Raw genomic sequence first — 23,615 nt, 5'->3', positions numbered from 1 at the left:
AAAAAAATTTATATAGAAAAATTCTATAATTCTATAGAATTTTTTTTTTCTATAATTCGACACTAAGCCGCAAGTAGTTGGGTCTTGATGTCATCCTAAAGCATAAACAGTAGGGCGCAGTCCCAAAGGTGCTTTTACAGGAGGCAACTGGACTTTCTTGTTTTTTCTTTAAAGACGTTTCGCTTCTCATCTAAGAAGCTGCTTCAGCTCTGACAGGATAGTGAGGGAATGGAAGGATTTATATTCCTTGCAGGCAGCTGGTCGTTGCGTTGAAGCACTTGGAGGTTTTATCTGTGTTCTCAGGGTGACCTGACTAGTGCTCCTGCTCCTGTAGTCTGCAATTTTTTCTCTGGAAATCCATTCCTATTCCCACACTATTCAAAGGGGGTTCATCTCAAATTTGAATAGCTAAAAGTCTGTAGCGATTCTCAGTCATCCAGGTCATGGTTGCTTGAACTGAACTGAACCCCTTCCATTCCCCACTATCCTGTCAGAGCTGAAGAAGCTTAAAAATAAAGTCCAGTTGCCTCCTGAAAAAGCACCTTTGGGACAACCATGATCTGGATGACTGAGAATCTCTACAGACTTTTAGCTATACAATTTGGGATGAACACCCTTTGAATGGTGTGGGAGTAGGAATGGATTTCCAGAGGAAAAAATTGCAGACTACAGGAACCAGGAGCACTACTCAGGTCACCCTGAGGACACAGATAAACCTCCAAGTGGTTTATCATTTAAACCTCAACAGCCCTCTAAAACTGGTGTCATACTCAAGGCGTGAGGGCCAGATCCAGGTGCTTAGATCTGGCCTGCGGGGCTGCCCTGGAAACATTGTAGGACACTATGGCTTCCTGCCCCGCCGCCTTCCTGGGCTCCGTTTTTTGTTGGCAGGAGAAAGTCACAGCCGAAAACAGAGCTTGGGACTGTGAGGTCCTAGTGCTTTGGGAGTTTGAGGGTCAGGCTAGGTGCTTTGCCCTCTATTGCCTAGGGCTCTGGAGAGCCTGCGCTGCTGTCTGGGGTCCTCCATGTGGCCTGAGAGGGACAGGGAGGCTCCTCTGGAAGACAAGGGTTTGGCGCTCTCCCTGGTCTCACCTTCCTCCACTGGAGACAGGATTCCCCCAGCCCCACCCAGGCCACCACAGGCGCCCCCAACATGAGTGATGGCAAGCTGGCCACTTCCCCTAGTCAAAGGATCCATATTTATTTATTTATTTATTTATTTATTTATTTATTTATTTATTTATTTATTTATTTATTTATTTATTTATTTATTTATTTATTTATTATATTTCTATACCGCCTTTCTCCCGTAGGACTCAAGGCGGTGTACAGTCAAGAAAAATATAGACACACAAACATCATAAAATTGCTAATTAAAATTACTTAGTTTGACTAAGTATTGCTAATTAAATTTAAATTAAATTAATTAAATTGCTAATTAAAATTATTACTTAAATGACCAGCTGTCTGCAAGGAATATAAATCCTTCCATTCCCCACTATCCTGTCAAAGCTGAAGAAGCTTTTTGGGTGAGAAGCGAAACATCTTCAAAGAAAAAAGAAGAAAGTTGCCTCCTGAAAAAGCATCTTTGGGACACTATGACCTGGATGACAGAATTTCTACAGACTAGTATGGCGCAATGGTCAGAATCACATGTTGAAGGGAAGCATATGAGCTCGATCCTGTAATCGGTTTTCAGCTGGGAACATTTGAGACGCAGCTTTTGATATCTTAACCACTTGCCCCAATTCCTATCTTTTAATACAAATTCAAGCATTTTAGCAAGGACTGTGTGATTATACAGTGATGTGACAAGGACACCCATTTCGTTTATTGCACAGGCCTGAACTTGGGTAACAAAATATAAAACTGAAACTGGACTTAAAGTGAACTGAACTATAAAGATTTAGTTTTCGTACAGGTAGTCCTTGATTTACAACCACTCATTTAGTGACTGAAATTACAACAGCCCTGAAAAAAAACAGTTTTTCATATTTATGCTTGTTGCAGTATCCCCATGGTCACACGATCGAAATTCAGATGCTTGGTAATTGGTTCATATTTATAACAATTGCAGTGTCTCCGGGTCATGTGATTACTTTTTGTGACCTGACAAGCAAAGTCAATGGGGGAGCCAGATTCACTTAACAACCATGTTCCTAATTTAACAACTGCAGTGATTCACTTAACAATTGTCTAGCTTAACAACATAAATTTTGGGTTCAGTTGTGGTTGTAAGGCTATCTGTACTTATTTTATTTGAAACACTGATAAAATAATAAAGAATGTACCTTTGATATATATCATTGTACACATTCTCATTAATGATATTTCAATTTGTCTATTTTTTAAAAAGTCCTTATTCAAGATCTTGTCTTGAGAGTGAGATTTCAATATCACAAAGAGCTTTTGTAAAATTAGTCACTATGTAAGTTTAAAAATACATATCCTTTCCTTATTTCTTACTTGATTCCAAACTACTGTTTCTCCAAATTCAATTCTTATAGTATCTTCTTTTTCATGGTAAGATTCCTCAGTTGCTCAGAGTAAGCATTAGCAATAAATGATTTTTTTTGTATAACATTCTTTTAAACTACCTCTTGCATTATTGTATTTAGCTAGTCCAGATTCTTCTACTTCTCCAACAATTGGATACAAAGCATTCTTTTGATGTTACATATAACATCTCCTGCACTTTACCAGACAATACCTTAATGCCTTATTCTATTAAATCTATTGTGGGACATACATTTATATAGGTAGATCTTGATTAGTGTGATTAATGAATCCCATGAAAAGGTCTCATTGTTCAAATTCACTATTGAAAATGAGTGCTATGAAAATAGGGTAATTGGCTTCAGCTTGACGGAAATAGGCAATTAAAAAATTTAAATATAGTTTTATAGATTTATTAATGAAATATTATATAACAGCAAAAGAAGGAAAACCCTCCTGGTTTTTTTTCTTGTCTACTTAAGATGTTCCAGAAAACTAGTTGGTTTACCTGATTTTAATAGTCTGTTAGTTGTTTCTGAAATGTTTTGATTTATTGTAATCTTATTATTTTCATAACTTTTGTTGATTGTGGTATTGTGGTTTGAATGGTCAGGCACTTTTTGATAAAGTTGCGTAAGAATCCATTTTGTTGGAGGTTGTGGTAGAGGCAGCATGTTTCCTTTTTCTGGTATTCTGGGTTGTTGCAATGCAGTTGTACTTATCTGAATAATGTTCTCACTCAGTTCCTCTTCTAGGAGGCTGGGTTGTTACTTTGGTAATGGAACACTTGGTTAATCTATTGGGTTGTTTTCTAACACACTTGCATTTTTATTTGCCGTCATTTTCCCTGATGATGCTGATATCCAGGAAGAGTAATGTGTTGTTTTGTTCATGTGTCTCGTCTAGTTCTTTTTTTATTATTATGAAGATGTCATGTACGTACCAGATAGATATTTTTTGTTGTATGTGTGGGAGGGCTATATGTTAGATGTTTGTGAAAAGAGGAAGTCTTCTCTTCATATAGGCACCATCAGTGACCTCCTTGTGCCTTTGGTCTGATCATACAATCAACTGCAAATTTATTCATGGAAGTTCTACACTTCTCCTTGACACATAACAAATGGAAATGTCCTCCACCCTCAGATCATATTTTAGTTACATAAAAAACAGATCTAACATTTGGTCATCTATATGGGTCAGACCATAATCACCAGAAACAAGTGTTTGGTTTTCATGGGGCCCATAAATTCATGAGAAAGTCTTGTGTTTTCCAAAAAGACAAAGTTGAAATTCCTCAGAACTAAAATCTGTCCAATACTAACCCTCTTATAAAATCAAACAACTCAGGAAGAAATGATGCTGTGCAAATCTTTAAAGATTTGAAGTTATTTGTTAGCAATGTGCACTCAGTTCTGGGAAAAGGCACTACTACTTTTAATACAAAATTCAATGGCTAGGATTTTAGTTAATATAAGGTACAGGTATTAGATGAAGCTTATTCCTGGTTGCCAATTGTATAGGAGATAATTTAAGATCTTGGTGTTTATTTCTTCATATATGAAGAAGAATCTGGAGAGACTCTTGATGATCCCTCCTTTAACAGAAACTCATATATTTGTTATAAGGTCTCAGATTATTTTTTAACATCAATAGGCAATAACATTCAGCAAGAATTTATAGTAACTTTATTTAAAATCAAATCAGTTTTATCTAATTAAAAGATAAATTAGATTAAAATGGAATTTTAATCTGAAATTATAAAATACTGAGCCTTAAGGGTCCTTTCAAAATGACAGAAGAACAGCATTAAGAAATAAAATTTATTTATAGGTTTTTAGATACAGAAAATAATGGTTTATAGGACAAAGACTGGCTTATCACAACATGCTAGCCTAATTTATATAAACCTATCTTTAATTTAAATTATTCCATTATAAAAATACATAGTATAATAAAACTCTGCCTAAAATATTTTCACTGATTATTGCATAAATTATTTTTGTCACAGAGCAGGTATGAAGTATTTCATTTTCTTACAGAGTGAACAAAAAAAATGAATTGTCTATTTGATTTTGTCTGCACTGCAGCAGGCAGTCACTAAAAAGGTTAAATACTAAACTAACATACTATATATGGAGATGCCAACTATACATTGTTATACCGTACCATGCTAGCAATTTTGTAGATTACTATTTAAATGCATATGTTTTGAAGTGACTAATTATTGCTGGATTATAATTCAGTATAACCAATTAACAGGCTTAATGAACTTTTTTTAAGACTTCAATCTTAGGCAATCTATATTCTAGCATATATATGTAAGCCTAAAATTTAGGATGAAAACTTAACTAGTATATTAATGAAAAGTTATTCAGGAACAGGAAGATAACATACATAATATCCAAAGTGTTTTTAATTTGTGATCTATATTACTAGAATGCAGTTATATAAATTAATGTTTACAATATTCTTTTCTAACCACTGTATGCTATGAATTTGGCAGATGGTTTTTTGTGCTGCTGTATGCATAATTCAAATTATGTGATCTTAGGCTACAATAATTTTGAGAACTCAATGTTACCTTGAGAAAAGGAACAGAGACACAAAGACAACTATTTTAGCCAGCCTGATGTTAATAACTGCTCTACATTCATGCTGTCTATTTAAAAGTTTCATTATGTTTCGTTATGGTACATTTTCTCCAACCAAGGAGATAGAGGAAAAAATAATACTGCAAGTAATGCTCTCATCTTCAAAGTATGACATTGAATAATGGGGACAATAAAAAAAATGGATAAGCTTTTAAAACTTGTATTGAATTCAGACAAAATATAATGTAATCCAGTATCCATGTCCGTTTCGCTGTTAACTGACTTCATTTAGTATGGTTTAATTAGCTGTTTAATGAAACTTAAAAAAATGAATTTCTCCAAAATACCTTTGTTGTGATAGTGCTTCTTTTATATTTTCATACAGATCAATGGAAATAATGATTCATCATGACTTTGCCATAACCAGTATATAGATGAATGCAATTCATGTTAATTTTAATAAGTTCATTAACTTCTCAGAGACATGTGAGGATAACTAAATCTGTGAGAAAATCTTATTTTTTTCCCTAGAAAATTTATTTACTATATTCACCCAGATTGGGGTGGGGTGGGGTTAGAGACAGACAGACAGACAGACAGACAAAAAAAACCCTGCAGTGTGCCAGCTTCCCTTTCTTGCCAACCTAGGCTTACTAACTCTGACTGAAACCAATCCTTGCTCACCATAATTCATAAACTGTGCAGGTGACATCCTCATCTATTTATCAATCCACAATTAAAAACGGATAGGCCAAGGACAAAAAAGAAATAGAACAACAGAATTAAAATTAGTTGAAATTCTCATCAGTATATTACAAATATTATTTTTCCTTTTGATGTACAAACCTTTCTTTTGGTCTCTGTCACACTGACATTCTCACACACAAATATACTTTGTCTAATAAAACCACTAACAACAACAACAAGAATACCTATGAGGACATACCTAGAAGGGACAGAAAGTGAAATGGAATGGCCTGGATAGAGTAGGTATGTAGTAACTGAACAAGAAAAGAGAGAAGAGAGAAGCCCTATTATAGAACCACAAAAGGATTAAAATTCACAAGAGAAGCATCTTCTCTGAACCAATATATAATTTTAAGGAGTCAGTTTTTTCAGCAGCCACTTTTGCAACCATTTCTGCATTCTAACTATTATTTTTTCAATAATTTAAATTCTTTTCAGCTGATGTAAGATTTCAACTTGAAGATAATTTTTGGAGGACAGAAGGAAAAATTATCTTATTTGGTAAATAAGATATTTCTGCAGAATGGGTGACTTTCTCTTGTCAGTTTTCTTTCCTCCAAGAATGTATGGGATATCAGGACTTTATATCTGTAGGCAAAATTATTTAGCTGTTTTTTTAGTACAGATGTAAACGGTGACAGATTAGTAACTACCTACTAGACCAAATAAAATATTAGTGGTCTAGCAGATTTTACAAATTTAAGTACAATGCCCAAGACATTTTAGATTGATATCTGAATCTGTTCAATTTCAATTCCACTTTCCTGTTCAATTTTGTTTCATTGTTTCACTAAAAACCATCTCATAATATCCCATCAAGACATTGTTTCTTTAAAAGATGGGTAGAGCTTCCACTCCACAATAAATATATCAGATTTGTTGGAAATATGTATTTTTAGCATGACTTATTAATCACCATGAATTCTGCTATAACTGAATCTTTCTGTTTATATAAAATTAATGGCAAGATTACACCAGAATTTCTTTAATGCTTATTCAGGGGATTGTACTAAATGACTGAATTGCACACAGCCTTTGTGCAAAAATCACTTGTGTTTCAGTTTCAAGAAAAACAGCAAGTTATCTACTCTTCATGGATGAATTAAGGGGTGGTTATTAAAGCTGCATTAGCTCATCATTTTGAAAGTAACTGTTAAAGAATGAATAAAGAAAAAATAATTACAATCCTAAGTATACTTTGTAGAAAATATAGTCTCACTGAATACTGAAAAACTTAATTCTGTATCATCATGCATAATAAGGTTGCTCTGGAAAGATGTGAAAACTGATGCGCATTGCTACATGTCAGGGATCACTTTGCAAATGTTTCTGTTCTCAAAATGCAAGAATAATATCGGAATTACAGCTAAAGCATTATCTCATTTTAATAATCTAATAATTTTAGGTGGCGTATGTAGGGAGCATAGAGGAGTCAAATAATTCATGACATTAGTCATGACTAATCACATCACAAATTAATGTGAGAGGCACCTACAATATTTATTGCAATGCATATAGCAATCAAAGAATAAATAATGGTTGCATCCCCAAAAGATTGAGAAAATCAACCTCTTCTATTATTAGATTTAAATTTTCTCCTTTAAATCTATTTAATACAGTGAGATTAACAGTGTTGTTAAATTGTCAACCAAAATCTGAGCTCAAAGGAAGATACTGTGTACAAAAAAATAAGCCATACAAGAACTATATATTTATTGCACTAAAATGATAATAAAAAGCTGCCAGAATATTGAATGAAAAATGTGACAACTCTTAGATCAAGTCTATTTAATTAAGTCTGCAGTATCTTACTACATACAACAATGTATTTACATTTTCTAATAAAATAGTTGAAGAACTTAAAAAAATTATTGTATAGAAAGGAGAAGTGGAATTCCTCACCTCCCAACAATATTAACAGAAGGTAGCTATCCATCTTCATTATTTGAAATAGTTAGCATTTAAGGCTGCAGTCTTTCCTCCTTCCCCAGTTACATGTCATTAACTCTCATGGATTTAATTATATCTGATGAGGTATCATCTTTTGCACTGGAACAAAAATTGTATTTTCATTTTCAAAAAGAGTATCATTAAAGGGGAGCGGGGCTGCACTTATTTGGAGGCCCCTTCCTCTTCAGACATACAATTCTCCTGACGCTCTTACATTTAATATTAGTGCTGGGATTATACTCCAGATAGATACAAAATAAGCAATATTTTATTGAACAATTTTGTTTGTGAGTGTTAAGGCCACCCTTGAAGCCAGCATGTGCCAGACGTTTTAGGACAACAATTGCTAGATTTCTAGGGATTTGTAGACTCGATTCATCTGAAAAGTACCAGGTTAGAGAAGATAAATCCAGAAGGTTACCTATCACACTTAATTTTAAAAGTATCCATTGTTGCTTTGTATTGGTTCTCTAGTTTAGATCAAAACCTCTAATAATGTCAGTTTATTATCACAATATATTTGCTAAAAGAAATAATGTTGCCTTTTATTCAATCACTTATTTTATTAGATGCAATGCCTATGTATTCTGTTCCATTTCCCCCTTCCTTAAAGAAGCATATAGATGTGAGCAATAACCTCACCATAGCCAAAATTATATGTCACTCATGAAATGTATTTGAGACTATGAGGCACAAGTGAGTTATATCATCCCATTGATCTTAGTCCACTCGTAGATGTCTTGCTCACATACTATATCTGAGTTTATGAGAAGGTATCTGTCACCAACGCAAAAATGTTTCTGGCAAGCAGCACACTTGAAGCATTCCAGATGGTACACTTTGTCCTTTACTCTCATGGTCATCTCATAGGCTCGGATTCTCTTCTCACAGGAGGCACAGAGACCATCTTGGCCAAAAAGCCTTTTTGGGGAGAAAAAAGGTCCAAGGTTAATGTTCCATAATCCATTTTAACAAAGTGGATTTAACACAAAGCTAAGTGTATTTATTTAACCTTATTTTATTAGAGCTTTAAGAAAACATATGGATAGTCTGAAGTTCTGGAAGGAAGGAAAAGAAAGCACAAAGAGGGAACAAATTATACAGATAGTCCCAATTTATTGACTATCCTGTTTAATTCAATTTTTGTTCAAGTCCTGCCTTAGTCATGAAAGGCAGCTGGGTGACTTTGGGCCTGTCCCTCTCTCAGCCCAATTCACTTTACACGGTTGTTGTGGCAAAAATAGGAAAAGAAAGGAGAATTAAGTATGTTCACCGCTGAACTATTTGTAAAAATAATAAAGGTGGAATGCAAATAAATAAATAATGACTATTTGCAATTATGACACTGATAAAAAAACTTTGACTAATCCGTGTAATTATGCTCTCTGCAGATCTGTAAAGGACTCCTAAAGTAATATTGTAAGCACATTAGCAATTTCATTTAACTAATGCTTTGCTTAACTGACTTGCTGTTCCCTTATGGTCACCTAATAAGGATTACCTATAGTACCATGATCACTAAGGACATGTCCTAGTCCACAAGAGTTTAGCATCCATGGAGAAATTTAGCTATAACATCTTGACAAAGCAAGTAAGCAAGCAAACAAAAAGTGTTACAATATTTTCAACTGCACCACAGCTGACTGTGCCAGCTCAGCTTTCCAATATTAAAGTAGGATCTCAAATGAGTTTGGAAATTGTTTCTATTCTTAATTTGCCTTCTTTCTTCTTATTGACCCTTAAAAATCCTCTGGAGGTTGATTGATCATTGAGTAATCAAAATTAAAATAGTTGAATTGTTAAAGGTGTGCAAATTTGAATTTGACTTTAAATCAAACATTTATGGAAACATTAAGTAGAATGATAATGAGTTTGGTGTACAGATTGCTTAGGATTGATCTTCACATCAGTACCACATGAACTGTGGTCATTATGATGGGTCTTAAAAGTATTTTTACAAATAATGCTTAGTGCCATGAAATGTGCCATGTTCTTATGCACATTACAGAATAGAGAAAGAGGAATTGTAAAATCCATCATGCTTTGTATAATTCCTGGTTATATGTTAACACAAGCAGATACAAGTAGTCCTTTACTTACGACCATCATTTAGTCTGGAATTTTGGTTGTACATCATTGCAGTCATAAGACAAGTCACTATGTCAACGTACTTGACTTTACAACCATTTTTAAGTGGGCCATTGTGCTTGTTAAGGAAATTGTAGCTGTAAGTCCTAATCCATTTTATAGAATGGGTGGGTTTTTTGCTGGAAAATGGCAAAAAAATATTGCAAAATGCAGTCACATGACTCTGGGATGCTGCAACTGGATGTAAATGCAAGCCAGTTGCCAAGCATCTGAATGCATCTATATCACTGTGAAGTTGATGGGGCGGTCATAACTTTGAGGACAGGACTTAACTTTTTTTCAAGTCCATTGTAACTTTGATCGGTCATTAAGTAATCAGTCAAAGTTACAACAGACTTCCCCAGGACTTAGACTTGGATTTGAAGACATTTCCACTTCCACCCCCCTCAAGTTCATATGATATTTTTGGCACTTGGCAACTAGTCCATTTTTACCACTGTTTGCAGAGTCCTGCAGCTTTGTGACCACAATTTTTTTTGCCAGAAATTGGCATTTGCTTCTGGTTTCCAGCAAAAAACACCCATTGTAGACAATGGATTCACTTAAAGCCCATGGCATTCATTTTACAACCACAGTATTCACATTACAGTTGAGCCATGGTGCTGTAATGGTTAGAATGCATATTGCAAGCTATCTCTGCCGCCTGCCAGGAGTTTGATCTTGACTGGCTCAAGATTGATTCAGCCTTCCATCTTTCCGAGGTCCATAAAATGAGGACCCAAATTGTTGCGGGCAATATGCTGACATTATAAACCATCAGAGAGGGCTGTAAAGTATTGTGAAGCAGTATATAAGTCTAAGTGCTATTGATAGTGCTATCACAACTGCCCTCTCCACTTAATGACTGCAGCAAAAAAATATCAGTTGTAATATCAGTCATGGTCATGTGGTGATCTGCCTAATAATCAGCACAATTTATGACCATAGTTCCTGGCTCAATTATGGTTGCAAGTCAATGACTATGTATATTATATATTTTTGATTATATTTCATTAGACATATTTTATTATATCAGTAAAATATGCTGTGTGTTAATATGATTAATTTTAATCATATTAAATATTAATTTCAAATATTGTTGTAAACTAAATATAGGGCCAGGGACAATAATTCTCAGTATGAAAATGATACATGTTTCTCCTTTGCCTTCCAAGAGATGTCACTGTTTACTTGTCCAAAGCAATAATACAATGCCTGTTAAGATATGAATGGTAAAGTATTATATAATATGATATTAATTTGGATTTCATCTTGGAGAAGCCATGGGGGGAGGGCAGGGTGAGGGGGGGTTAGGGAGGGGGGGGAAAGGAGGGAAAAATTTGTATTTGAAAACTTTTTCAATAAAAGATATGAGTGTTTTTCTAAATGTCACCTTTTAGTTTGTAATACAATACATAAAGAAATTGCTCATATTGTCTTAAAAAGTGGCAGACCTATACTATACTATACTATACTATACTATACTATACTATACTATACTATACTATACTATACTATACTATACTATACTATACTATACTATACTATACTATACTATACTATACTATACTATACTATACTATAGACTTATACATTACACTACACTACCATACTATATTTACTGTACTATATTTGAATTACAAATTAAAAAAACATGGTTGTGTGAAAAGTCTGGACATACCCAATTACAAGTTACGGAAATGCATTAACTTAACAGTCCAGATTTTCTACCATCTCAGAAAATATTCAGCCATGAAATTAAGATAAAATCCTCTGAGGGTATTGAATTATTCTGGAAGTTTGCTGCAAATTATGTTATGTAAAGCTAGTCCTTTATTCAAACAAGACAGTTGCTGGAAAAAAAGTTTAAAATGGAGCAATTTGTATACTGCTTTGAGATTTCTAAATAGTGAGAAGTGGTACACAAATATAAAAATAAGTCAGTAAGTTAGCACTTTTATTCCCATTCCTCCACTCTGAATTAGTTATTAAGAGAGAATAAAATATCTTGATGCAGTAATGCAATTTTAACATTATAATTAAATATTGGTTAATTTTTTGAAATGTATTAATGCTATATTGTTTGTTCATTTAGGCTTGGTTTTCAACTATTTAGTTCAGAAAAAAACCATAGGGCATGTTCATTGGAAGCTCAATACACATACAGGAAGTCCTTCATTTATGTCCACAATTGAGCCCAAAATTTCCACTGCTAAGCAAGATAGTTCTTAAGTGAATTTTGCCCCATTTTACGACCTTTCTTGCCACAGTTGTTAAGTGAATCACTGCAGTTGTTAAGTTAGTAACACAGTTGTTAAGTGAATCTGGCTTCCCCCCATTGACTTTGCTTGTCAGAAGGTGGCAAAAGGTGATCATATGACCCTGGGACACTACAGTTGTGATAAATACATACCAGTTGCCAAGCATACAAGTTTTAATCATGTGACCCGAGGGATGCTGCAATAGTTGTAAGTATGAAAAACAATCATGTCACTTTTTTCAATGCCGTTGTAACTTTGAACGGTTACTAAATGAATGGTTGTAAGTCAAAGATTACTTGTACTTAGAATTTATTCACACTATAATTCTTGTTCCAGGGTATATTTTTCCTACTGAAATCAGTGGCCCGCTAAATAAGACTGCGTGGGGAGTACTAAATTAATGGAAATAATTGAGACTGTATAAAGGCAACTGATTAGTTGTTCTGCCTTGAATTAATATTATTGAACTATTTTATCAATTTGAAATCCTGAACCATACTTTTTGTAAATCCCAAAGCAATTGGCAATACTATTATCCCCCTACCCTCATGTCTTGAACATTCATTTGCTATTCAGTCTTAGATTCATAGGCCCTCTGTCATGATTCTCCACTTTTCCTCTTTGTGTCTGTAACACTGTCGTTCTAGCATTACTTTCAAGGATTGGGATCTTTTTTCAGCGTCCCTCTTGAGCAAATCAGACTTTGCCAAAAGAGTTCCTCTTCTCAGGCTAATCTGGCAAAAGGCTTACCCAAGTTGGGTTTTGAGACTAGTTCCTTTCAAACAACCATATATGTTCTTTCAGCCCAAGCTGAACCCAATGTACTCAAATTTTGTAGGTCATCCTTGCTTTGTTCTAAAGCAGTGGTTCTCAACTTTCCTAATGCCGCAACCCTTTAATACAGTTCCTCATGTTGTGATGACCCCCAACCATAAAATTATTCCTAAAACCATTAAAAATATGTGTTTTCCAATGGTCTTAGGCGACCCCTGTGAAAGGGTCATCCGACCCCAAAGCAGTCGCGACCCACAGGTTGAGAACTACTGTTCTAAGCAATGGTTCTCAACCTCAGTAACTTTAAGATGCATGAACTTTAACTCTGGCTGGGAATTCCAGGAGTTGAAGTCTATGCATCTTAAAATTGCTGCGGTTGAGACACATTGTTCTAAAGAATTGTGAGAGAAAACTATCATCAGGGCAAAGGGATGAGGAGTGAATAGCTTACCTGAGATAGTCTCTTCGACAGAGCTTTCTGCCCAGTTTATAATAAAGTCTCCTTCCAACTTCTCCAAGTCGGCATCCACATAAGTCACAGCTCAGACAATCTTCATGCCAGTACTGGTCAATGGCTTTAAGGAAGTATCGATCCCCAATGTTTTGCTGACAACCTCCACATGTTAACAAGGAAGGGGGGATTTGGAGCACCTCATCCACTGGCTCCCTTTGAAACAAATCAAAGCAATCATTCCAACCTGCAGAGAGTCTAATTAGGACCAAAATTCTATCCTGCTCAAGAGAGAACTAGGTATAGAAGATTCAGATATTTTCTACAATAGTAGATGAGGATATAGCTTGGGGTATAGAATTTGAAATTGTGACCATCTCAGCTTGCCTTTTTGTTAAAATGGGATTGTATTCCTCCAGGCTGACACATTCAGAAATGAGGAGTAATGGTGGTGATGGTGGGAATACTTGGAAAAGGACTGAGAGAAAAAGCTAAGATAACTCTTCCATGATGGTGGGACTAAAATAGCTTGCATGATCTTTAGTCATTCCTCATTATTGCAGAAGCAGTATAAATTAAGCATTTTTTAAAAAACTAAACTTACTGTATATTGTTCTGTACAACTGGTAAAACCCAATTTCATAACTACAAATATTATAGTATTTCCGTGCAGGAAATACTATTGACTGCAATATACTTCATAATAAAAAGATAAACAAGAATGGAAAAAGCATTTGTTGATAAACATATTATTTTTGTTGTATTACTTTAATATCAGGAACACATCTTTATTTTTTTGTAATAAACAAAATGCAGGTATTTTAAGTCAACTACTTATAAAAAATCTCAACATCTTATTGAATAGAAACTATGTCATAGTTCTAAGCTGAGTGAAAATGGGTGTCTTTAATGGTTTCCCTATGTGATCTTGTTCTGTAATAATTAAATGTACATTGTATAAAATCTTAGAACTAAGGGCAATTCTATTTTTAAAACCTTTTTTTTAACCTGCTTTCCTATCCTACTTTGCCAACCACAGCACTGAATATTGTAATTAATTATTTAATAAGAAATGGAGGTAAGCATTGGCATTATTGCTTTATTACTGTATTTTAATGTGGAAAATTATTACACTCTCATTATTACACTCTCAAGTTATTTGTCCTTAAAGTAATCGTGTAAATTGTTAAATTTTACATTTATTTTACTGACTGGTAAGTATAACAGAAAGATTTTACAAAGTATAACATTGCATTTAGGATGAATTAAGATTGCAGATTTATTGTAAAAAGCCTTTAAACATATTAATAAATACATAAAAGAAAGAAAATGTGAATGGGCTTGCATTTTATCATTTGTAGATGGCCCATTCTGTAAGAGCAGAATCTGCAAATCTTTTTTCTTTGGAACTTTAATGTTACAGACAATATTCTGCTTAAATGAAGTAAAAGAAAATTAAACAACTTCATAGCTCTTATTGATATTATGGAATTATATTAAGCACTGCTCCTCATAGCAAATTCTGGAAATAAAAAACAACAGAACCTAGAGTTGGGCCACTAAGAAAGAAGGAGAAGAGTTTGTGTTTAATAAAGTTTGAAAACTTGAATCATTAAAATAATAGTTAAAGGCACATCTAAAGGGCTGTATCTCCCAAAAGTTCAATGAAACAGTTCTGGAATACTGAATATTTGATAATGAAATATAGAAAAATTGTTTGTGAAAAAGGATGAGATCTTCCTCTTTGGTCTCATAAAAACTTACAGTATTCTGAATAAAAATATAGTATTCAGTATTCTGCATTGGCCAAAATGAAGGTTACCAACAATATGCTATTTATATAATTATTTAAATAGTGTCCACTTCAACAAAAAAATCAATGTGGTTTAAAGTCAAATGAAATAATTCAAAGAAAATTACATTTAGCTAACAGTTCTTACTCTGTCAACACCCATGTGCTCTGTGAAATCATAAATTTTCTAAGCCTTTGTAAAACCTGGGAGGTTGGGGGCATTTCTAATCTCTCAATTTCTCTGAGGGAAAGTATCTCTCATACTTTCCCTCAGTGATAATACAGGGCAGGGTAGGCTGAGTCTGGCTAAAGTACTGTAAATAGAAAGTGTGATTCCATATAATATTTATCAACTGCAGTAGTTTCTTATGTATTAGTAACATTCAGTATGCTCACTTTGAACCCTGTGTAGCATTTTCATCATATGAAAACCTTATAATGTGTAAAAATTCTTTCCCCAAAAAAGAAAGAATTAGTTATCACCCTGAGACCTTTGAAATATTTCACTGAAGGTTGTTAATTTCATGGAAGGATAATACTGAAGGGTACTATGGATATTCTTTCCTCTTTTTTTCTTTTTTGTGCCTTCAAATCGGCACAATTTGTGTAGACTCCCAGGTGATTGTCTGGACAAGTCACTGCAGTTTTTTTGGCAAGATTTTCAGAAGTGGTTTGTCATTGCCTTTTTTCTAGGGCTGAGGGTGAGCTTGGCCTAAGGTCACCCAATTAGCTGTATGCCCAAAGTAGGACTAGAACTCACAGTCTCCCAATTTCTAGCATGGTGACTTAACTACTACACCACACTGGCTCTCGCTACTGGTACTACTACTGTTATTATTCTGCTGTTCCGCCCAAATGAGCAGAAAGCAGTGTACAAAGGAGCAATAGAATAATATTCAGTTAAAAACTATTTGGTAGAATGATTACAGGAGAAACTTACTGTATTACTAAACAGCAGTTCCTTCCTCAGTAAGCTGAAACAAGAGCTAAAGTCATGATTAAATAAGAGAAAGTAGTAAGACATTTTTAATGTTACTCTATTATCTTCCTGTTACCTGCTTTGCTCCCTTGATATTCTATTGTATAGCTGCTGTTGAGAATTAATTCCCAAGTGAAACACTGGCAGCCTGCACAGTCAGCAGCTCAAAGTAAGATATTTTAACACACACTTAACCTTTAGCTCATAAACCTTGAAGAGAAAAACTCTTCAAAATTAATCAAACTATTAATAACATTCTCCCTATGCTTTGGCTATATTGCTAAATATAATTTTTATACGAAATATGCTCATTCTGACTCTTTTTCTCCTACATACCATTTTTATCGCATATAAATGTTTAGGGAAATTAATTGGAAGGTGGTTTGCTGGATGCCTTGAACAGAGACTGGATAGATAATTGTCAGGGTTGCTTTAATTTAAATCAAAATTAATTTTTGCAGTGACTAGGGAATTGATTTTAATGTACTGAATAGAAAAGTGGCCAAATAAGACCCTTTCAATTATAATCTTTTAGCTCTATGAAAAACAAATACACTTTTTCAAAACCTTTAAAAAAAAATTCTAGTTTAATCAGGAAGTAAATGATTAAGTATTGAGAGATGCTCAAGTTTTCAGATACTTCACATTAAAATATTAATTGGTATTATAAAAACAAATATCCTATTTTATTCCAAACCTCTAAACAAATGTTTCTATATTATGTGATTTATTATTATAAATTATTATTATATTAAATCCTTTTAGCTTTTGCAGTGGAGACTGTCCATATACAGTTCAGTAGTATATGTTTCCAAAAGATTAAAACTAAAATTTTTAACATTGGTCATCTGCTTATCTAATACTGTACACAATTTTTTTTTTTAAAAAAATATCCCATTAGGATAGCATCCACGGACTTAAAAAATGGTGGTAAGCAAATCACTTACTCAGTTCAATGAAATCAAGTAGCTAAAGGTACCAGTACTTCTTGCAGGCCCATATAAATAGCAGAAAAACAAAGAAGTGAAGTACTTTTAACATTTTTAGTTTACTTCCACTATCTTAAGTTGATACCTTTTTGTTTGATAAGTGCTTTATAAGCACTTTCATTCCATGATTTTGAATTCTGAATGAAATTCTCATATTTTTTAATGTTTTGGACTGTAGGTGCTATAGTAATAAGTTTCTTGTTTTGATTATAACAGAAAATTAGCACTTCTCCTTAATAATAAAATCTCATTCAGTTTTGTGGGCTGAAGTCAGAGTATAGGATTGGAGCCTAAAGTATAACTCAGAACACTGAAGTACAGGGGAAGATAGGAAACAGGAATAATCAATCGTAAGAAATACAAAAAGGGTTTGTTAATTTTCTCTAATGCATTATTTATATAAAATATTTTATCCAAATGAAGTAAACTATTGATCTAATCAATGCGCTTTCAGGGTAACTCCTGTTGAAAACAACATAACCTGTTTCTCCAAATGGGTGATGGCTAGAAGTTGGTTTCTAAAGTTTCCCTACCTCCTCCATCCAATGTTTTCTCCCTCCTCCATGGTATTACTTTAATAAGCAAATACATTATTTCTCCATCTCCATGAAACAGTTGATCATGTCTTTACAACCTATATTCCACTAAAGCAGGATATTGGATAACAACTTTTCCATCCCAGAAATTAATAAAATTGCAGTTATCCGGTAAGAATAGTCATATATTATGCACGTGTATATACTTAGAAGTAATTCCCAAATAAGCATGAAAAGCATTATTGCAGCTTTAAAACCCAAGTTCAACGCCAGTGATTTAGTAACCAACAATCGTAGTAATTGCAGATATCAGCATTCTTTGGAAATCTTAGTAACAGGATCCTTGTACGAAATTCACCAGAAAACCTTACTTAATTTTGTTAATATTTTGAGCATTTTATAACTTCTATGCGAATCGAGAGAGGGACGGACTAACAATGTGGCATGAAGCCGGCGCCTGGCCCTTTCTGAGACACTACAACATGTTGTAGTTTCAAACTGGTTTGCATTTTGACAATTGAGACGCTGAGCATTCATCTGATAATAGCCTCGACCACTCTAATCTAATCAGATCATTAAACCGGGCAGGCAGCGAGGAGAGAGAAAGGGAAAAAAAAACCACTCAGCCTCTCACCAAGTATTCGGTTCCCCATCTCTCTCTCTCTCTCTCTCTTTCTCTCTCTCTCTCTGAAATCGCTTTCAGCTGCTGCCGCCTCCCTTAAACCTCCAGGTCAGAAGAAACTACCGACCGCCGGTCCCCTTCCAGCTCCTACTCTCAATAGGGAGCTGGGTAGCGAGTCTGAGATCTCGGGCAGTTTATCTATCTCCCGAGTCAAAAATGGGGGGAACTTCGGCGCGTCTCTGGGACTCTGTCAGCCCTGCCAAAGGGGCGCATCCCCTGAAGAAGGCAGTGCTCAGCACGAGCCGACGAGGTCTAGCAAAGCGGAGGGCCACGCTGCCCACTCCGTCGCAAGAGGGGAGCGGCGGCGGCAGGCGCGTCTTTGAAAGCGAAGAGAAAAGAGCAAGCGGCAGCCCTATTGTGTTGCCCTCCGACGCCCTCCTCGCCAGCCCCTGCAGCGCCTAACGCTGCCGTGCCAGGGTTCCCTCCCTCCCTCCCTCCCTCTCCTTCAGCCTCGCACAACGCGACCGCGTCTCCCTCCGGGAAAGTTGGCACTGAGTAAAGGAGCCCCAAAGAGCGGGCGGGCGGCCGGGCGGGCGCGACTTACTCGGAGGGCTCGAGGCTCTTCCTTTCGATGGCCGATGATGACATTGGCAGGGGTCGCTCCTTTGTAGCGGCGACGGCCGTCGTGACTCTCGGCTGGTCCGTGACGAGGTCTATCCCCTACAAAGGCTGCCAGCTCCCGAATGCCTTTCCGGGGGGGGGTGGGGGGTGGGCGGCGGCGGCGGCGAGCAGAGCGGCACCTCCACCCTCAATGACATCCACAGGGTGGCCCGCCTGTAACGCCGAGGGAGGAGTGGGGGGGGGGGTCCGGCGGCGCGCGGGCAAGGACGAGACGGACCGCGGCCCCCTAGCCGCACGCGCCTCCGGAGCTGTCTGGGCAGGCGAGGCGATCCCTTCGGAGCTACGCGCCCATCCTCGGGACGCTCCTCCCGCTCGCGTTGCGCGACTGGCCGCTGGGAAGAGCCCGCTGCTGCTGCTGCTGCTGCTGCTGCTGCTTCTGGCGCTCGCGGCCGGCGCTCAGCTGTCACCGCTGTGCTTATCCCGGAGTCTGCTCGCTGCCTGGATTAGGTCGTCTGCCTGGAGAGGGCTTCCTGCACTGCAGAGGTAGCGCGGAGCATCCCTGGCTCCTCCGCCTTCATTATGACCCGGGTCGGGGCCGCCGTTGCTGCTATTATTGCTAATATACCATTATTGAAGCCAACCCTGATGGTCTCTCTCTTCTGAGCCTCTCTGGTTTCACATCCTCTTTCCTGATCACGATTCAAATACAATGGGAGGAAATGACATTTAAAGAGACAGCTGTCTATTTCTTAACTGGACACTTGGGAATTTAAGCAAGCCTGAGCAGCAGCAGCATCTCTCACGACTGAGTTGGTTTCTTAAAGGGCCAGACTTCTCCTGGCACGCACCCGCAGCTTGGGGAAGCTATCTCATGAGTACGAGTTAGTGCTTTTTAATTTAATTCCATAGTCATTTGTGGATAACACGTGGCTTAGCGGCAAAGTATCCAAATATAGAGGGTTACCTTATACAGATTTGCACGATTTCTTAATGGCAAAATCTATTAATTCAGGTCTAAATTTACTGTATTTTGGTAACTACTAAGGCACCAGCCCAGCTCCCTGTTTGTATCTGGAGCATGGATAACCCCTGAAAAAAATTATCTTTTGCATATGAATGAAACAATGCAATGGGAATTTTTTTTAAAGAGAAATAATGAAAACCAGTAGCTTATTCCATCATTTTGTCCCACCGCTTTGCTCTACCTCTCCTAATCCATAACCAACCACCAAGATGGGAAACTTCATACTGTGCAGTTGCTTAGGCTCATTGCTAAAATGATGCCTTTGTTTGGAAGTGCAGTGTGAAAATTGAATTTTAAAAAGGGCTCTTAATTAGAGAGGCCATACTCTAATTTCCATAGACTTCAGCTAAATAAAACATCCAAGCCACAAAGTGTTTGAGATATATTGGATGGACTTGCTGCCTGTATTTGTTCCTTTAACGAAAACACCAAACCCTCATTAACAACATGTGTGGTCCTCCTAGAAGTGGCTGGTGGTGTTAGATAGGTGAAGTTCTGCTGTGGGCTTCAGTGGGCCTTCAGCCTGGCTGCTAGTACCTTTTTTTCAAACCAGATCATGAGGAAACAGCTACATTTTATGAACTGGAGGGTCTTATCTGTAACTCCCAGGCATTTGATGCCCATGGTGCAAACTCAGCAGTGAGGGAAAGAGTGCTGACATGCTTTAACTTGCTATCATCCACTTCATTTACTAAGACGTCCATCCAAAAGTCATTTATAATTTCAACTTTTTTGCCGTGTAGTTGAAAAACAATTACAAAACTGCTGGGGAATGAGACAGAGGGGGAGGAGGTATGTTTATGAGTTCATAACTAATCACCAGGGTACTTTGCCAGTTTTTCCATAAAGTGCTTAAAATATTTAAACCTTTTTAGTCTTTTATTAAGATAAGAAAAAAAGTAGACTTTTTGGAGTCAGCCTCAAAGCAATGGACTACTCTTAAAATGTTGTGTTTGCTTTCACATCAGAGCTTGCAGATACAATCATATCTGTATTTAAAGGATGAATATATATGCTACTCCTTGAAACAGTTACAGGAAATGGAACATTAAAAGTCATCCTGAGCTAAGGAGAAATTTGTTTGATCTATTCTGAAGACAAAAGGTCACCAAAGGACTACTTTTGTATATATTATCACTATATTCAAAAAATAAAAATCTCGGGTGTTTTCCCGCGTCATTGTAAATAAATTGGTTAAAATGTTTAAAATTCTGGTTAAAATCCCAGCTTAAAATCTTAACCAGAATTTTAAACATTTTAACCAACTTATTTACAATGACGCGGGAAAACACCTGAGATTTTAATTTTTTGCATATGCACACCCGCGAAAAATGGAAAGTTTGAAATTACCTATTATAAGTGACTTCTTCCTAGGTAATTATATGTGTATGTGGGTGTGTGTGTGGGTGTGTATATATATGTGTGTGTGTGTGCGTGCACATATACATACATACATACATACATACATATATATATATATATATATATATATATATATATATATATATATAAGATTACAGTCTTACTGCTGCTACCAAGTGATTGTCCAGATTTTGCAACCCAGATGTGATAGCCCTATTTTATGAAAATGTCTTAATAAAATACCAGTTTAATTTTAAAAGATCATCAAAGATGTAAAAATTGCACCTTCTTCTGGAAAACTGAAAACAATCATTTTCAGTTACTTGCGATTGCTGTCAATGGATCTTTTCATTTCTATCTGTAATATTTTTTTGAATGTAGGTCAACTTGATGCACAGTTAGGCAGAGGAACACTATCCTTTTCAACACAGTGGCCTTGATCCATATGTTCAATAGTACTTAGCTACTGAAGCCAACATGGAGACCCTCCAGCCTTCCCAGTCACATGAAAAACTCTATTTCAATTTCCCTTTCCTCTCCATAATGCATGTGTGCTTTACTATAAGTAAACATAGATATTTTTTTTTGCTACTTTCCCCATTGTTTAAAAAAAACCCTGCTTTGGATACAAATTAAAAAAAACAGCCAGATGCTCAACATCCTGTTAAACAATTTTTCAATGTGTTAAAAGTCCATTAAAATGAAACCAGTCTGAAATGTTGCTGAAGCAAGTTAAAAACCAATATACAAACATATAAACTATTGATAACTATTTTAAAATAAAAACAATCATTGTAAAAAGGCCACAACTATTGCTGGATACCCAAGCACGGTGGCAGAGCTGTGTCTTCAGGACCCCCTTTAATTTCCCATTACATAATAGAGAAGGGGGCAGGCAAGTTTGGGTGATGCTTTGGGTTTTTATGTAAATAGTTTCTCCAAAGGTATATTCAACACTTGGTATGGAAGACAGGCTAAACCATCAATATGTTTCTTGATACTGTTACTTGAAAGCTGACTGTGCAAGTACTGAAGATTATTGTGTTTGAGAGAATTATATATGGTAATTAAATCTGAGGAGTCTTCTCTACAAATTAAACTTTTGTTATCCTTAGGCAATAATAATAATACGGTAATAAATCAAGCGCCTAGAAATAACAGTAGTCAGTAGAAACATCATAATTTTTTCTCAAAGATCAATGGCACAGTGGAAGACTTGGTTGCTGCTGCTGCTGCTGCTGCTGCTGCTGCTGCTAATAATAATAATAATAATAATAATAATAATAATAATAATAGCCTTTATTGTCATTGTACATCATGTATACAATGAAATTGGTTGGTCAATGGCAATAGATTAGAAGAGATTAATATTGAGAGAGGAATCTTCCAAGTAGATTCAACTATTGCCTTTAATTTAATTTAATTTAGTTTAATTTAATTTAATTTAATTTAATTTAATTTAATTTAATTTAATTTAATTTAATTTAATTTAATTTAATTTAATTTAATTTAATTTAATTTAATTTAATTAATTCAATTTATATGCCGCCCCTCTCTGAAGACTCAGGGCGGCTGTTCCAAAGTATTTTTAAAAAGTCAACTGGACTTTCTTGGGTTTTTTTTCCTTGAAAACATTTCACTTCTTATCCAAGAAGCTTCTTCAGATGAGAAGCAATATGTTTTCAAGGAACAAAACCAAGGAAGTCCAGTTGCCTTTTGAAAAGCACTTATGGGACAACAATGACCTGGATGATTGAGAATCTCAGATATATCGCCACTACCTGTCATTGCATTGGTTCATTTGTCACCAATACTGAATAACTCAGGCCATGGCTATCCCACCTCCTTTATATGGACGATTTGAAGCTGTATGAAAAAACACCATCTGAAATAGAATTGCTGTTCAACATTGTCTGTATATACAGCCAATGCAATGGAGTTTGGACTGGATAAACACACATTCAGCATTTTATGGGGGGAAAATAGTGAAAATTGGTAGAATCAACAGGCCCTATGGAAATGACATCAAGAATTGGATGAAGACAATCGCTATAAATACCTAGGCTTCCCTTAAGATGACAACATCAAGCATACTGAAGTCAAGAAAAAGGTTGGAAATGAATACATCAAGAGAGTGAAGATCTTAAAGTCCAAACTCTGTGGAAGAAATACCAACAAGACAATAAACACCTGGGCAATTCTAGTTATTAAATACACAGCTGGAATAGTGGCTTGGACTGAAGCAGAACTAAAGGCCCTGGATAGGTAAACCAGAAAAATAATGACAGTGAAT

General features: G+C 35.9%; 1 protein-coding gene across 1 annotated transcript; it reads right to left on the bottom strand.

The window, feature by feature from the left end:
- Positions 1–7,525: 7,525 nt before the first annotated feature.
- LMO2 (LIM domain only 2) lies at positions 7,526–19,743 on the bottom strand. The gene is made up of 3 exons (XM_034417339.3): positions 18,920–19,743; positions 13,398–13,613; positions 7,526–8,705 (listed from the first exon to the last, which is right to left on the bottom strand). The coding sequence occupies exons 1-3, from the start codon at positions 18,961–18,963 to the stop codon at positions 8,486–8,488; spliced, it is 480 nt and encodes a 159-aa protein (XP_034273230.1). The 5' UTR covers positions 18,964–19,743; the 3' UTR covers positions 7,526–8,485.
- Between the last annotated feature and the right edge of the window lie 3,872 nt (positions 19,744–23,615).

Source organism: Pantherophis guttatus, chromosome 1, assembly GCF_059756535.1.
Source record: "Pantherophis guttatus breed Tessera chromosome 1, ASM5975653v1, whole genome shotgun sequence".
Taxonomy (NCBI): Eukaryota; Metazoa; Chordata; class Lepidosauria; order Squamata; family Colubridae; genus Pantherophis; species Pantherophis guttatus.
This window is presented reverse-complemented; position numbering and strand designations above follow the sequence as displayed.

Coding starts and splice junctions, on each gene's coding strand:
- LMO2 (XM_034417339.3), bottom strand. CDS start 18,963: ATGTCATCATCGGCCATCGAAAGGAAGAGCCTCGAGCCCTCCGA. Junction 13,614..18,919: donor AAGAGCCTCGAGCCCTCCGA/GTAAGTCGCGCC, acceptor TTTGTTTCAAAG/GGAGCCAGTGGATGAGGTGC. Junction 8,706..13,397: donor TGTCGAAGAGACTATCTCAG/GTAAGCTATTCA, acceptor CTCCCCAAAAAG/GCTTTTTGGCCAAGATGGTC.